Source organism: Salmo salar, chromosome ssa20 (genome assembly GCF_905237065.1).
Source record: "Salmo salar chromosome ssa20, Ssal_v3.1, whole genome shotgun sequence".
NCBI classification, from domain to species: domain Eukaryota; kingdom Metazoa; phylum Chordata; class Actinopteri; order Salmoniformes; family Salmonidae; genus Salmo; species Salmo salar.
This window is the reverse complement of record NC_059461.1, coordinates 23,122,532-23,138,697: the sequence shown is the minus strand read 5'-3', so window position 1 is coordinate 23,138,697 and position 16,166 is coordinate 23,122,532. Positions and strand designations below refer to the sequence as shown.

The 16,166-nt window shown below is 41.7% G+C and overlaps 1 protein-coding gene across 1 annotated transcript in view; it reads left to right on the top strand.

The window, feature by feature from the left end:
• Nucleotides 1-16,166, top strand: part of LOC106579894 (multivesicular body subunit 12B) — a 38,771-nt gene that overhangs the window by 18,976 nt on the left and 3,629 nt on the right. The window contains exons 7-9 of the mRNA XM_014160243.2: nucleotides 3,932-4,020; nucleotides 14,909-14,964; nucleotides 15,399-15,458. Of these exons, the coding sequence (XP_014015718.2) occupies nucleotides 3,932-4,020; nucleotides 14,909-14,964; nucleotides 15,399-15,458 (205 nt within the window). The remainder of the gene's footprint in view (nucleotides 1-3,931; nucleotides 4,021-14,908; nucleotides 14,965-15,398; nucleotides 15,459-16,166) is intronic.

Genomic DNA, 16,166 nt, shown 5'->3' with positions numbered 1-16,166 from the left:
TCACAGTCAGTGAAATATTGTGTACATTTTTTATGACCCTTGTAATTTTGAATGCTGGTGATCCCTTACAAATGTTAGGTTGCCCCAGGCAATGTGAGCTGTTAGAGTTGTGCTCTGACTTAATCCACTAAGCCACTTAAACTTTTGTCAGCATTTAAAGCTGTCAGCATCTAGGTTAAAGTTACTGTACTGTGGTACTGAATTCTGAGTGGTTTTCCTCCATTTTCATTTGATTTGTACAATCAATTCATTTGTTTAGAATCATAAATTTGTATGACCTCCCCTGCACGTGGTTAGCCTCCACTTCAGTGAGTGCCATAATAGCATCCAAGAACAAGCAGACAGGCCTTGTTTTGAATAACCTGAGCCTTTAGCTAAACTGAAGAGAGCTGTTATGTACTTTTTCTGATAAGTTTCGTCTGGAACATCCTTACTTGCTGCCATGTCCTGTTTTAAATTATTGCTTTGGCCTGGTGTCAACCACTTCAGCTCTCTTTCCATCTTGAGAGAGGCCAGTCAGCCACTTCCTGACTCCCTTATGTGGAAAAGCTGTACCGTCCTGTCAGGCTTTTAATGCATCCACTACAGCAGCCCCCTCTCCTTTCATCTACGCTCCTCCTTTCCAACGCTGCTATTTGTTCTCCTGATAAAACTGTCATTGCTAAGGCTGATATCTGACCTCTAGATGGACTGGTGGCATAAATTAGCCTTGTGCTAATATTGCAATGTCTTTTTTTTCTCCTGCATAATCAATTTTTTTTTTTTACATTTCTCTTGGAATAATAGCCTGATGTACTGTATACTTGGACACTTTCTAAATCAAATGGCCTAACGATAAAAATGTTAAGGCCAATCATCTTTTCCATACCGTAACATGACCATATTTGTATGATTTGCGGTTTAAAACATTATTCATAAAGTAACTGTCAGACGGGGGTCAGGAAATATAATTGAATGCCACGACTGACATGCATGCAGTCTCCTCTAGCTTTTATATTGTCCTATCCTCTGCTTTTGGCACTTTCCACAGTGTCCCAGCTGCTGTGCGGTGGCATTATACCTGTCCCCATTCCTCGCTGCCTAAACCAGCACTGTACCTGATTCTTGAGGGAGGCCATCATTGTCTGTGAGTGTGCTGTTTTGACAGAGCCCCCAGCCATAATGCCACCGTCAAACTTACTGAAAGCACTCTTTTTCTTTACTTTGCGGAATCCTAAAAAAGTTGGCAAATGTATATCTCAAATCAAGCAAATGGATGCAGAACGGTGCCACAAACGAGAGAATCATCAAGTGAAATCGGATGCGCTCCGTGTGCTCAGAGGTTTTCCTGTGAATTCATGCAGCTATTCTTTTCAGCACCTGACACAAAGCTTAGAGGAAGATAATGATGGGTGAGAAAGCAGCCCCTGCAAAGCAGGACTGTCTGCATATTGAGGAAGGTGTGGAGATGTTGTCATGGAAGAGGCAGGATGAGTGTCAAAACAAGCGCTCCCAACTCCCTCTATGGCAGCTCAGGCTCTTCACTGATATTATTTTTTATCCTTGTCTTGCCTCTCTGCAGACTACTACTTGTCTGTCCACTGTCTAACAGATGTTCTCCTCTTCTTTTCAGATAGACAGCTTCATTTTCTTTTACCTCATTTCTATCTCACCGACCACACTGAACAAATATATAAAACCATACATTGATATTAGGATTTAGACAACTAATTGATCTTATCAAGCAATCAGCAGTACTCTAGTTTTACTTAGAACGTTCTGACTTGAAGACGTGATCCAGCTCAAAGTGGATCAGGTTGTTATTTATGCATATGTGTTTGTGATTACATTCCGGATCGATTTCATTGGGCCAATGGGCTCCTGAGTGAAGTTGTAATTGTTTAAATCTTTCAGACTATGTTCCCAGTTTCACAGTAATTTAATGAGGAACTACATTGTAATTAAATATTCAAATTAGGAACAAGTGTCAATATGGCTCTCGTTGCCTAGAATGATGATTCATTGTAGTCAAAACTCCAGTGGCCAACATAATCTGAGCCCAACTGCTACCGTTGATTACATAGCAATACACTTGCCATGTTTTTATTTTAAGAATTAGACTTGATTTGCCACATGGTACCCTATATCCAGTACACCCTAATCATGTCTAGAAATCCCAGAATTTGGAATAAGACAGTTCTTTGTGGTTTAAGTTTAATGTGAAAATGGAAACTCTTAGACCCCTTACAAGATACTATAACAAGGAGATGCACTTTATGTAAGCAAATTGCTGATTTCATTCAATACAGTTCTTCGGTAGATTTTATGTTTGCTGATCATTTCATTAGTCCATGAAGGTTTGTTGGTGTGGGAGGATCAACCATGCTCTATTCTATGGCAATGTCTGATCTTCCCTTGATTTCATTTAGTGGCAACCCATCATTTCATTAGAAAGTGCTTTGTTTTTGTACCAGGAAAGATGCAATATTGAGTACAATAGTTTTCAAAGGCCAGCTAAACATATCTTCATTTTGACCTTATCAAATTGGTGATATTTGAGCAAATGGATGTTTCAAAGTAGGTTTTCTCTGAATGCTTCATTTACATTTGTGTATCTCAATGGATCGGTTCATTGTTCTATGCTATATCATGAACCAAACCGCTCAAGCGCATTTCTTCAAAAGAGCATCTAAACAATCTCCCTTCAGTTTATCAGTGTTTGTGAAATGTCTCACTGCTTGGAGAGGCATGTCCCTTCCCTTTTCAGCATTGGAGTCAACCTTTGCAAGGTAAGGGAAGTCTTCATTAAATGTGGCAATCGGTTCCACAAGATTGATGCCAACCTTTTAAAAATTCACCATTGGCCTGGATTTAAGATGGCCAAATGCTGATGTAAATGAACAGGGGAAAAGTCGACCCTATCATGGCAAATAAATCTGAGTTGCAAGCCTTAGCTCATAAATACCACAACCTGTCAGGGAGTTTGTTTTATTGTTTTTGATAGAAATGATAGCATTTATTAATCTAATCAAAAGAGATAGAAATGTAGAATGGCCACAACTCATGCAGTGTTGCCATCAGAATATGCAGATGTGCAGATATGTCGCTAGGCTTTTGGAAATTAATTTTGTAGCTCCCTGAAGATGATTTGTCCAAACTGCAAATGGGCAAGCACACGTAAACATACACACAATACACAACTACAGTATTTGAGTTATTTGTTTGAATCCATGTGACCCTAGCTAAGGGTATTTAAAGTTCCCATATTACATGAACACCTTGCTCAGCATTACCCTACATTTGGACACACTGTAGCCTATCGCTACATCAGAGTTTTGGAGGAACTCATTTTAACTTCAATGCATGTTCAAAGTCACATTATGCAGCTCTCTTGAAGCTGAGAAATAATTTGCGCTTGCTGTGGATTTATCGATCAGTAGGGCTTAGTCACAGGGTGTAATTCATGATAGCTTGATTGATGAGGATTGCAATCTTATACGGTTTGTTAGCTCCAACTGCCCATGAAGTGCATTGCATGCTGTTTTTTGTTTTGTAATGCAAGTCTGTAGTATGGTAAAACAGACTTCCCTTGAGTAATATAATTTATATTCCTTTAGTACTAACCAGGCCCTAATCCCAGACCCAAACCCTTAAAGACCTACTAAAGCCCCCTGGGCAGCTCACGTACAGGTTAGCTTTTATTCCATGTCTCCATATCCAGCCCCTTTTCTGTCAGATGTGTCCTGATCAACGCGCTGTCTGACTTGAAGAGGGTGGGGGTGTCGTCATGGGGATGATGGGGTTGGAATCGGAAGATCCTGCCCCAGTGAACCCCCTTTCCTCCTGACACTGAATCCACGCCTTGGCGTTCTTCTCCAGATCTCAGAGAACATGTCACCTTCAATGTTGTGGTACGCTTGTCTGACATGACATGGTGCTTTATCTCCTCCAGGCAAATACCTGCAGCGCTCCCCACCAGCCCCTACAGGAGGAGGACAAGCAGGCCTGACTCAGAGAGCTCCAGTCTCTATACCATATCAGGTAAACTGTATCTTTCCTGCACCAAACTCAACTACACATAGGGAGTCTCACTGTGTATGATATGGATTGTGCAAATTATACAGTATGGTAAGGCATCTTGCAAATGATCTGAACTGTATTCTAAATCAGTTTAGCTCTCTCACTGTGCCCCAACCTGACCCCCAGTGAGCTGACTTAAATTCCTATCACTTCTATTCATTGCAGAATCAAGGTTTTTTAATATTTCTAGCCATATGTTGTTATAAAAGTATTTAATTTCCACCAACGTGTAGATTGCTCCTTTGGTAATTGATCTATGCACACATTTCATGTCTTTTATCACAGACGTGTAAAGAGCTGTGCTTATCTGAAAGAGTGAACACTGCTTCCCAGAGGAGCTCAGCATTACACTCAAGAGAACGTTTAACAGCTGTCAAATATGATTCATCACATGCCACGCTCACATTTACCTGCAGTTTTCTGCTGTAGGAGAAATGCAAACTGAATGCTCTTTTAGTAATAATAGAGTGGAAAGTGGAATGGAATTGATCTGGACTGGAACTTAGTTTAAACTTGGCTTGGTCTATGGAGTCAGAAGTTGCTGAAACACCGTAGTGTGGGGTGGTACTTCTCCAGACGAGGAGTGTGGAGAGTAGAGCAGGCAGGTTTTATCCAGCTGGAGAGAGACACCATGTGGTGAGGATTCCTCTTGTTCCACAGTGGCGAGATAGCGTGGCTGTGGCATGCACTTATCATCCCAGTTATCCCTGTCACACACTGACCGTGTCCTTACAAGTTTTTAAAGATAGTCAAGTCTACCAGTCCACTATTATACGATCTCACACAAAGTTCATAACATATAATTACTGATTTAGGGATCATTTTTGTTCTATGTTATTTAGAACGATAACGTTACTGTTTGTAATACCTATCTATAGTACCTGCTGCCTACATTGGTCTGGTCTGTGGCCTTCCATGCGTTATAGCTCTGTTAGGACAGTATTTGAGTGACAATAAGAACCATAGAGATTCAGTACACTGCCAGCAATCATCATTTATCAATAGAGGCTGTGCTCTATAATCATACGAATGTCGTTCGTGTCTGCTCCTTTATCACAATGTCACAAATCCTCCAGCCCTGCTCTCTCTTTGAATCACTTTGTGGGGTTTGAAGAGAGGGGTTCATCTTCCCAGTCATACTGTACAAAGACGTTCTCTTTCAGCTTCATTTGTCTTGAAAAGAGAGCCTTCCACCCACACATTTAGATTGTGAGAGGCAGTATCTTTCCTCCTTCGTTAACAGTGTGACGACCTGCAGACCAAGTGTGGGGTCGGAGCAGACGACAGGTTTGTGTTAATTGTGAGCTGCGCGGTGTGTGTGGTGTGTTGACAGCTGGCCAGGTTCACGTTGGTCTAAAACCATGTGCGCTCTGTCAGGGTTGTACAGGCGCCTTCTTTAGGATTGATGAATTGCCTGCTTTCTTGATTAAACCCTCCGTCACTTCCCAACAAAACAAAAACGCCAACACAAAAAAAGGAACGAGAGGGGAGGAGAGGCAACATGTCTGGGAAATCTGTCATCTTCAGTCACTTTATGTGGAGATGTGATGTGCAGACGCTTTGACATTTATAACCAGAATATTAAAAACTAATTCATATAGATTTTCAAGCTTCTCTCACTTGACAGTTCAAGCTCATTTTGACAGTTATGAAGTTTTCACAACAGCCCCAACCTTTTGTTTATTTCACCTGTATCTCTTTGATCCAAGGCAAGTTTCTTTGCCAATTATTTCCTATACTATTGACAGGGGAGAAAGTTATTCCTGGTGCATGTAATTATAATGAAATGTGCATTTATGAAATGTGTTAGGAAATGTATTGTATTGTAACAAAATGCATCTTCAAAGGTATTTAGCCTTCAAACTCAACTCTGGACCTCGAAGCCAGTTCCACTGCATTTTGTTTCATTGTTCCCCTCTAATCAGGGACTGGGACACCCGGTGTGTGCAATTAATTATCAGGTAGAACAGAAAACCAGCAGGCCCCGGACCTCGTAGTGTAAGAGTTGAATACCCCTGGTATATAGTATTCTATTAATTTACATAATTAGAAGTACTGTTTTATTTCCCTTTACTTCACTATATAGCACAAAAAGATTATGGTGTTTTGAATGGAGTTCATATACTATTTGCTTTATTGTGTATCCATTGAGCAGCATGACATATTTAGCAGACATCCTAGTGATAAAAAGTAATACATTAACATATCTATTGCATTAATCAAAAAATCCTGACGCTGGCCCAGATATAACATTATATGGAGTGCAATTATTTCCCAATCCATTAAAAGAAGCTCAATTAACAGACAGGAGACAGTTCATCCATTGGAGGAGAAAGAAAAAAGGAAGATTCAAAATTAACTTGGGTTTGCAAAATATCATGGCAGAAGGATGACAATGATTTTTGATTTTCCGGAACGATATTAGAATCCTTATTAAACTTTGTGCGTCTGGAAAATGCAATGGGGCTTTCCAATTAAAGCGCCACTTTGCGCTGTTTAATAATACCCTCATAATATTATAGCTTATGAAATGACAGGTGAGTTGGTGTATGAATAAAACATAAAGCCCCGTAATAAGAGACAGAAAAAAAGGAGACAGTTGTTGGGGGGCTTTTAAATGCTCGACATAATTTGCATATATTAATCTCCTCTTTTCAGCCTTATCAAGCATTCCACTGTATTTGAAGTTAAAATAGTCGTGACAGGCAGGGGTCTATGCTTCGTTTTTCCAAGGATTTATTACTTGTATAATTCCGGATCTTTAATAAGCCAATATGACTGATCCTCTGAGTTTTGTGGAATCCAGTTAATTGTTCCAGATGGTGCTCACTGATTATACAAAATTACTTTCTTTCTCCTCTTTTTCTCCAACTACACCATTTTTTGATTGACTAACATTGAGAAAAAAGATTATTTTTGGCCCAGCACTTTCATTAAGAGGCTTCTCATCAGGTTTCAAACAAAAGTTCCATCTTATCTCTCTCTGTGGTGCTGGGCTTGCAGGCTAGCCTCTGCAGAGGGAGGAGTTCAGCCCCGCTAATCTCCAACTGTAATCTCAACACGCTATGATGTATCTCCACAGCCTCTGCACCAGTGTGGTTATATTTTATAATAACAACATTCTTTAGGCTGAGGGATTAAAAAACAACCTCTGCCTAGTGACACAAAAGTCATCGGCAGGTTTTTATTATTCAGTGGCCTTGTGGCACCTCTGGTGGGTCATTAAAACACTAACCAGAGTGGTGTTTTCCTCTCCTGTAAGGCATCCATCCAAAGGATCCTGGATCAAGTAAATTGAGCCAAATGAATCTTGCATGGATATTTAATGGGGGGAGGTATTGGGCAGATTTACTGCTGTGTTTTAATTTAGATGGTACAAGATTTAAAGTATGCCATTCCTGTACGATAAAACTATTCTAAATGTCTGAAACAAAGCCAAAGGGTTCGGGCTTGCATCAAGGCATGAAAAACTGTGAAGTTTCTTCTCTAAAACCCATTAATGATTTATTCTTATGGTCAGTGTGGAGAGAGAAGCAAGAGAGTGCTTAAGCATGCTTATGCACACAGTGAACATCCCCAAAAGATGGTGATAATTTTAACATTTTGGTTATTAGTATCTTGAATATTACAACGATGTTCTTTTGTCAACACATTTTACCTAGATAGCTAATACAAATTGTTTGTGTTTTGATAATCTGCTAATTTCAAAAGTCCATAAATGTAAACATATTAATATATTTACCAACAAACTATATGAATGCAATCTTTCAGAACCCCATTAGACTCAAATAAGTGACTTTGAATAGCTTTGCATTTGCAGACCAGACTGAACTCACATTCCTCATTGCTCTCTATTCTTCCCTGGAATAAAAGCAGGGCTCCATTATTCTCAGTGGCCAGACATGGAGACCATCAATGGATGGCCTGTCACAGCTCCCTCATTCCCTCCATGTACAGCAGGGTTTGTTATCACACATCTAATTAGAACTTGATAAAAAATATTTCCCCAAAATCCAGTCATTAAATATAGTTTAAGGAGATTTATGGACAAATATGCCTTAAAGATCTTTTAATGGCTCTGCTGACTTGTTAAGTTTGTAATTAATGAGCTCATAATACATACTGTAGTGTGATGTAAAAAGCACATTGAGATTCTGGAAATGAAGTAGTTTTGGAAAAGGGCATCTAGGGCTCCCAGAAGCTATATTAAATAGTTCTGCTCAGACTGGTTCTCTAAGAGGACCTATGAAGTATGCTTTAGAAATGTTAAAACAATCGCCCTTTTTACAAAGATGGAGTCATTATGTTTGTGAGCATAGCAAAGAGCCTGATTAAGAAATTGTTCCCATATGATTGGATGAAAATCAGTAAGTCACTTTTTGGGTGAACCATACACTCACTTATTGTAACATTTCAACTGAATCAACTGTTTTGTCTCTCCAACTTGAACACTATAGGCCTACTCACCCACATACGGGAACAATATGGGAACAATACTGACCTACATTCTTAGAAAAAAGGGTTCCAAAAGGGATCTTCAGCTGTCCCCATAAGAGAACCATTTTTGGTTCCAGGTAGAACCCTTTTTGGTTCCGGGGAGAACCCTTTTTGGTTCTAGGTAGTACCAGGTATAATCATTTTGAGTTCCATGTAGATCCCTCTGTGGAAAAGGATTCTACATGGAATCAAAAAGGGTTCTTCAAAGGGTTCTCCTATGGGGACAGCCGTAGAACACTTTTAGGTTCTAGATAGCACCTTTTTTCTAAGAGTGTACACGTTGATGTGTACAAACATGCCTCAATGTGTCAACCTATCCGAAAGGCCTTAACTAATAACCGTTGCCTGTTTCACCAGGAGAGTAATGGTGTGTTTATTAGCATAATTAATGACAAATGGCGTTGCGGCATTGGTGGATTGGTTTAGGCGGATGATGAATTGGTTGAGGCCCAGCTTAGTGGCTGCCAAGGAAGCCTCTCTGGCTGTCATCCCTCCTGCTTCCGCCCTGGCACAGCTCATTACTCACCATGTGAGGTGCCACTTTACATTGCCTGGTACTGTGAGCATCGAAAACTTAATAACACCACCCACAACCTCGCAGGGCTTGCTGCTCTGCCCACAGTCCAGAGGGCAAGGCGCTTAGAGAGTGCTAGGAGCCGGGGGGAGCAGGGCAGCATGGGGACCATCACTTATCATAGTGTACAGCTGCTTTGATCACAACGGATCACACGTCACTCTCTGATCCTCTTCAGAAGGCACATGGCCATGTGACCCTCTCACCAGTGTTCTGGAGTGTTCCTAGTTAGTTGTTTTGGGCTCACCACATCCCTTGCATCATTACAGGTTAGTTTGCCCACAGAACCGCTAATTAAGAGGGGATTTGTGTAATTGTGCCTTCTGCTGTGTCCCATCCGGCGCATGCAATTTACTGTCAGCCCTCTGCCAGCTTTAACACTTGTCCAGAGAGGCGTACCCCATTCATACACAGATTCTGCTGCACATTTACCAGCAACCACAGCTGGGGCTCAATGCTGGTGTCACTGTTAAGTCTTTAAAGACAATGTACTGCTTATCAAGTTCTGATGTTTATTCAATTCCCAGACTTGTGCTCAGTGATCATCGTGGTTAGCCTACATTGGAGTTTTGAAACTTTGAAAGGGATGTTTGACTTTGCAATTACAGAGCACAATACAAACGGCATAATTTTGTACATTTTATTTAACTAGACAAGTCAGTTAAGAACAAATTCTTATTTACAATGACGGCCTACCCCAGCCAAACCCTAACCTGGACGACGCTGGGCCAATTGTGCACCGCCCTATGGGAGTCCCAATCATTTCTGGTTGTGATACAGCCTGGAATTGAACCAGGGTCTGTAGTGATGCTTCTAGCACGGAGATGCAGTGTCTTAGACCGCTGCGCCACTCGGGAGTCCCCTAAATACAATACAAATAGCATGTAGCACAATACAAATAGCATGTAGCACAATGCAAATAGAATGTAGCACAATACAAATAGCATGTAGCACAATGCAAATAGCATGTAGCACAATACAAATAGCATGTAGCGCAATACAAATAGCATGTAGCGCAATACAAATAGCATGTAGCGCAATACAATAGCATGTAGCGCAATACAAATAGCATGTAGCGCAATACAAATAGCATGTAGCACAATACAAATAGCATGTAGCACAATACAAATAGCATGTAGCACAATACAAATAGCATGTAGCACAATACAAATAGCATGGAGCACAATACAAATAGTATGTAGCACAATACAAACAGCATTTTACAAATAGATTGTGCGACCAGATAAGTCCTCTATGCATGATTGATCATTATGCTATAGCCACCCTTTAACAGAATTGTAGGTGTCTGTTGTATCATCATATGCATTTAGTGTCCATAACAGAGAGAGAAAAATATGGGCCCTCAAAAAGAAGAAATGATGAGAAATTAGACTGTGGAGATCCAAATATCCACTGTTGTGCCGTAGTGTTTGTGGCCAAGTCACTGTAGGTGTGCCCACTTTCTGGAAGACTGATGGACCAGCGCCCGACTGGGACTGCCTCCTGGCTCCCAACCCAGAACCAGATTTCAAGGGCTGCTTGTCACACAGATGGAAAAATAACTCTACTCCCTCCTTGCTAAATACTCCTCCGCTTTCCCTCCTCTCTTTCTCTGTGTAAACCTGGGTGTTTAGCAGCCCCACTGCTGCCCCTGAGGAGTCTACAGAGACACCCATATAATCCACCGGTACAAATGATTAGCTGCACTGAGAATCATGCCCTCCAAGCTATCTGGGACTAGCAGTGTGTCTTAAAACCATTTAAATCACTCTTTTCAGTATAGGTGTTGGCATTTTACAATTGTCTCCATTTCATAAATATTGTTTTGGTATCTATTTTTGGTGACTGCATCAATCTAACTAGCGTTACAGTGTTACATTAGTAAGTGTATAGGGTCCAATGTCCAAAATGAACCTGTTGTAAATTATATCCTGAATATCATTTGAATAACGTCTCAATTGTAATGCATGTGAAAAAGGATATGAATAAAGTTAATATATTCAGTTGTCATCCCCAGCAACCCTTTTTTCATTTGCTGTAATCATTAAAAGTAACACTTTTTTGCTTTTCAATGGGACATTTTCAGAATCTTCATAGGATTCCCCCCCCCCAAACTCCCATTCTGTCTGGAGGAATTTAAAAAAAGATAGGGGGAAAAGAATGGAAATCATAGAGCCACAGTCATTAAAATAATCTGAAAATAGCAACGCGCGATCATCTGTTCTCATAGCACTGGTCAGGAGCTCTGACACCTCCTGTCAGGGTAGGGGGCAATTTGTATTCTCTCTCATTAGGCAATTTGACTAATGACCTGCCGCGGCTGCAGAGCTACTGAGGGACCCTGCGCCTCGTGCCCTCTCTCCTACAGCAGCCTGAGAAAACAGCCTCTATTGGAATGGCACAGATGGTATGCCCGGGCGACAAAATAAACTACAATCTGTCTCAGAGATGCTGTCAGGACTGGCCACTATTTCTCATGTCAGTGTCTAGTCGGGGTGAGGGCTGTGAGTGGGCAGAAGAGGTCCTCCTCCTCTTGATCTATGTGGATCCAAACTCTGTTCGTTTACCTTAAATGAGGCAGAGACAATGGCAAGGAACCTAGAATAAAGTATTTGGAGTTGGACACTGGTGTGGTTGTCCACAAAGTTTCTATTGCATAAATCCCCAAGGCAGGATAAACAGTTAATATCATGTCTTTAAAGGGAAGTGCTTAGATGGAAACTGGAAACTCCCATAATAACTTTTCAAACTGAGTCTGTGATAGATTTCGGCCAATGGGAACGGTTCAGTCTGGTTCTTTTTTTACCATCAGATTTCTCATACTCAGCTCCCGCTGTCCCCTCACTGTATCTCTGTAGAAGTACCACAGTCTTAGTTACAGTAACCCAAACATTACTGATTCATATGGTCACTTTAAAAATAGATATGCATATAAGACTGTATTTGAGTAAATATTCAGTACTTTCCCAGATGGTCCTGGAATCAGTTTGATTCACCTGAGTAATTATAGTGGACACAGATCAGTGCAGGTATGTTGAATTAGTGAAGCATGAAAGAAAAGTTATTTAACATTCTTTCATTGTTAATTAAGAGTTGCGGTTCAGGTAATGTGAGGTATGCTCGATCACCCACACAGTCCTCAATCAGTCAATGTCTGAGCATTACCCTGTGTGTGTGTGTGTGTGTGTGTGTGTGTGTGTGTGTGTGTGTGTGTGTGTGTGTGTGTGTGTGTGTGTGTGTGTGTGTGTGTGTGTGTGTGTGTGTGTGTGTGTGTGTGTGTGTGTGTGTGTGCGCGTGCGTGTGTGTGTGTACATGTGTCTGTGTGCGTTACAGTCCTGGCTACGGGTCATAGCGGGACTGAAGCTGTAGTCCACAGTGACAGCGCATCCAACTACAGAACTGTGAGGGATTGGTGCTCTGCGCAGCAGACGAGGGAGCCCATCCCGTCCTGAAACAGCCATTCGTCTGTGCCCAGGGGCTGGAGATGACAATGCAGCCATTCCTCATCTCACCTGATAGAGCCATTAATAAGCCAGTGATCCACTCTGGGCCGGTGCTGACTCCGTTCTTTACACTACCATCAGTCAGGCCACAGGGCCCTTACTCGCTAACACCACCATCATCATCATTGTTGTTATCGCCATGATCACCATCATAACCATCATCATTTTCATTAGGGAGTCATAATTAGAGCACATGTATGGACTCTGATTTGATAGAAAATGTCATCATACCAAATACACAATCACTCTACAACGCGCACATTTTTACTACACCATTTACACAAATATAGATTGGACCACATGACCAATGGTCAAATATTTGTTTTCCTCACACAAATTGCTGGAACTTGATTCATTGCTCAGCAGACTCTAGCCCTGGCCATTTGAGTAGGTAGTGAATGCTTTAGACTGGGAGTGTTTCAACCAGGAGATTGGACTAACATGACTTCAGCACTTTCCACTACTGTATGTACGTGTGCCTGGTAAAGTATCAATTTCTCGCCCAGTAAAATCGTCTCCAAGTTCCTCCGTTGGTCTGGGTGTGAGATGGACCCTCCAGTATGGATGGTGGGGGGATACTAAGTGAGATCTGATTTAAAATGTAATCCTTGAACAACAAAGAAGCACCCCAGCCTTCAGCTCTAGATTAATCTGTCTGTTACACACAGATCCATCAACAGGGTGCAATCTGCACTTCCCATTGCTGGGTATTGATTCTAATATATTCCCCCTCCCGCCTCCCTCTTTGCTCCCGGTGACACAGTAGCACATGTTTATTCACTTGTTTTTATGGGCTTAAACAAGCCATCATATCCACCCAATCACCCAGCCCTGCTGCTGCAGATAGCCCTTCAGCTAGCACCGCTGCTAAATAGTCCTCCTCTGAGCGGGTTGAAGCACACATGCCAGGGCTGGCTTTCTGAATGGCTTTAGGGTGAAGTTAAATGGAGGCCAAAGTCTATTTTCTCATCCGTCCTAACTCATAGTGTAGATTTACAGTAGTGGTTTGTAATGGTGAGGGTGGGTTTTAGGTAGGGGTGATATTCAATGTATTTCCCTCAGAGGTCTGTAGTCATTACATTATGTGAGGTCACGGGTAGATTACAAAGACCTCATTGTAGCAGTAAAAATCACATTTATGGGTGGAAAGTACAGTATAATGGATCCCTACTGTTGAGGTACACAAAAAGGCAGTCATAAGTGTCAGAATGAAGGAACATTCAAATGACATTGTTTGAAATACCGTTATTAAGTTATATTCTCCACAGACTAATATCAGATCCAAAACTGTGACTCATGAGAAGCATTTGGTTACATTTATTTCTGAGTTCCTTTTCCTGTGCCAGCAGGCTGATGGACTATGGGTAAAATAACAGCAGTTGGAAGGTTGGCCTCTTGATATTTGTGGCCCCTCAGAGAGAAAGCGCGAGAGAGAGGGGAGCTAGAAGTTGTGTGCTTCGTGATTTGGTGTAGCCGAGCAGCGGCAGTTAGTCACCACCTCTCGTCTGGAAAGGAACGAGAGCCTTTGTGTCCCCTGTCACCCTGCGTTAATTTGGGCCCTAATGTATTTTATAAACAAAGGGCTGCTCTCTAGCCTGACAGTAGTGACACTCTGATTCCTTTGCAGGCTGCGTACAGTATGGGGTTGCACCATTAATAATCAACTGGCAGCCATCACACCATTTTAACCATGATCATTATGATAAAGGGCATACACTTAATTACAGGCCTGCTTAATTATAGCTCTGTTGAAGCTCGTTTGTTTGGTCAAATGCTAATTACACTACCACGCTCTTGGCAAGTCCTCATTTCAATCCACTTTTTGCCTGCCAAACACTGTGGCTTATTTTCATGCAAATCAGTATCCGGTGAATGTTTTGTCTCACTTCTTTCCCCTTTTTCTGCGCGAGTGTCTTTGTTTTGGAGTGGAACATCTCTCTGGCAAGACAGAATCAGGAATAATCAAGAGTAATTAAAGAGGAGTCGGGCTGGTGAGGGTTTTGGGGGAAGGAGGGAAGGAGGGAAGGGGGTGGGTGGAGGTACTCAAGTACAGTGGAGAATAAAAAAACCTTTCATCTTCAAGCTATTGAGGAAGGGTTGGGTGGGAGGGGGGTTGAGGGGAGCTGTTCTTCAATAAAAAAAATTACACTTAGCCAGGATGAGATACTCAGTATGAAGATTATGGAATGATTGGTTTTGTATGAAATGTATGAAACCTGTTGTCATGTTTTTATTCTCTTATGTTTCCACTCAACATTTTATTTTCTCTTTTCAGCAATGGATGATGTGCCCTTCACAATCTCTGAGAAATTTGCAAGAACCCCTGAAGAAGTGAGTGTTTACACAAAGCTTTTGAATTATGCTAACTAAAAAGCCTTTTTATTTTCATCGCCTCTAATTTGTTAAATTGTGAGGTACAAAGTGCTCTCTACACGTAGCTTTTATCCATCCACTTTTCAATTGAGGACATACTGTATGTACCCTGTATTCTTCCTTCTCCAGGATCTGATCCCCAGTCAGTTCTACACAGCTTCCTGCACTCTCCTCTCCTCTCTTCTCTTCCAGTGTAGACTGAGTGATGAATGCATGCAGCCAGGCAGAGCTGGCTCAATGCAGTCCATTTGGCTGGCTGGCGGCGGCTGTCACTATATCACCTTTTGTATTGAAACAGAGAGGGAGAGGATTAAAGATTTTAAGCATGCTTACTTAGCCATGTGCCTAACGCCGTGTTTCTTGTTTTTTTCTCTCTCTGCTTTTGATTTCAGATGCAGCGAGTCAATTTAATGGGCATTACGATCAAATCCTTGGCAGAGATCGAGGAGGAAGTGAGTAGGGGCTGCAACGCTCGGCTGCCACTGACACCGTTGGCCCAGAATGCAAAGCAAACATTCTTGGGGGTTGTAATTAAGTGTCTGAGACGGGCAAGGCCCTTTTGGCTCCACTAAACCCAGATTGAATTAACGCCCGCCCAGACTGGGCCTGGTCAGCCACTCTCTCTGAGAACTGACTAGTCTCACTGTGTCCTGCACAAAAACACTCTGGATTCCATTTGGTGTTCTTTTCTTTTTTTGGTGGTCTTCTCACTATTGAAACTGATTGCCAGTATGATGCACATACTGCATGTGTTTGGTTTCAATTAGCCTTACTTGATCTTTCTTACCCAATGAGACAGCCAGCATACAGACAGTAGAGATACAAGTTCATGCAGAGTAAATGAAAAGAATACAGACAGTGTATTATTACAGAGCAACTAGCTACCCTACAGGCATTCCTAGTAAGAAAAAAATTTGAAAAGTGTGTGTGTTTGTGTGTGCGTGCATGTGTTCTTGTGCCTGTGTGTGTGTGCATGTGTGTGTTCTCACACAGTTATTGTGTGTGCATGAAGGAGAGTAAACCCCTCCCCCTCTCTCTCATTAGCACGATATCTGGGTATCAGAACTGCCAGGAAGTGACAGACCACTGTAAAAGAACAGGTGCTGTTGGGTTTGAGATGTGTTACAGAGCAAACACTCCCTCATCAAACTGGGTGTCTG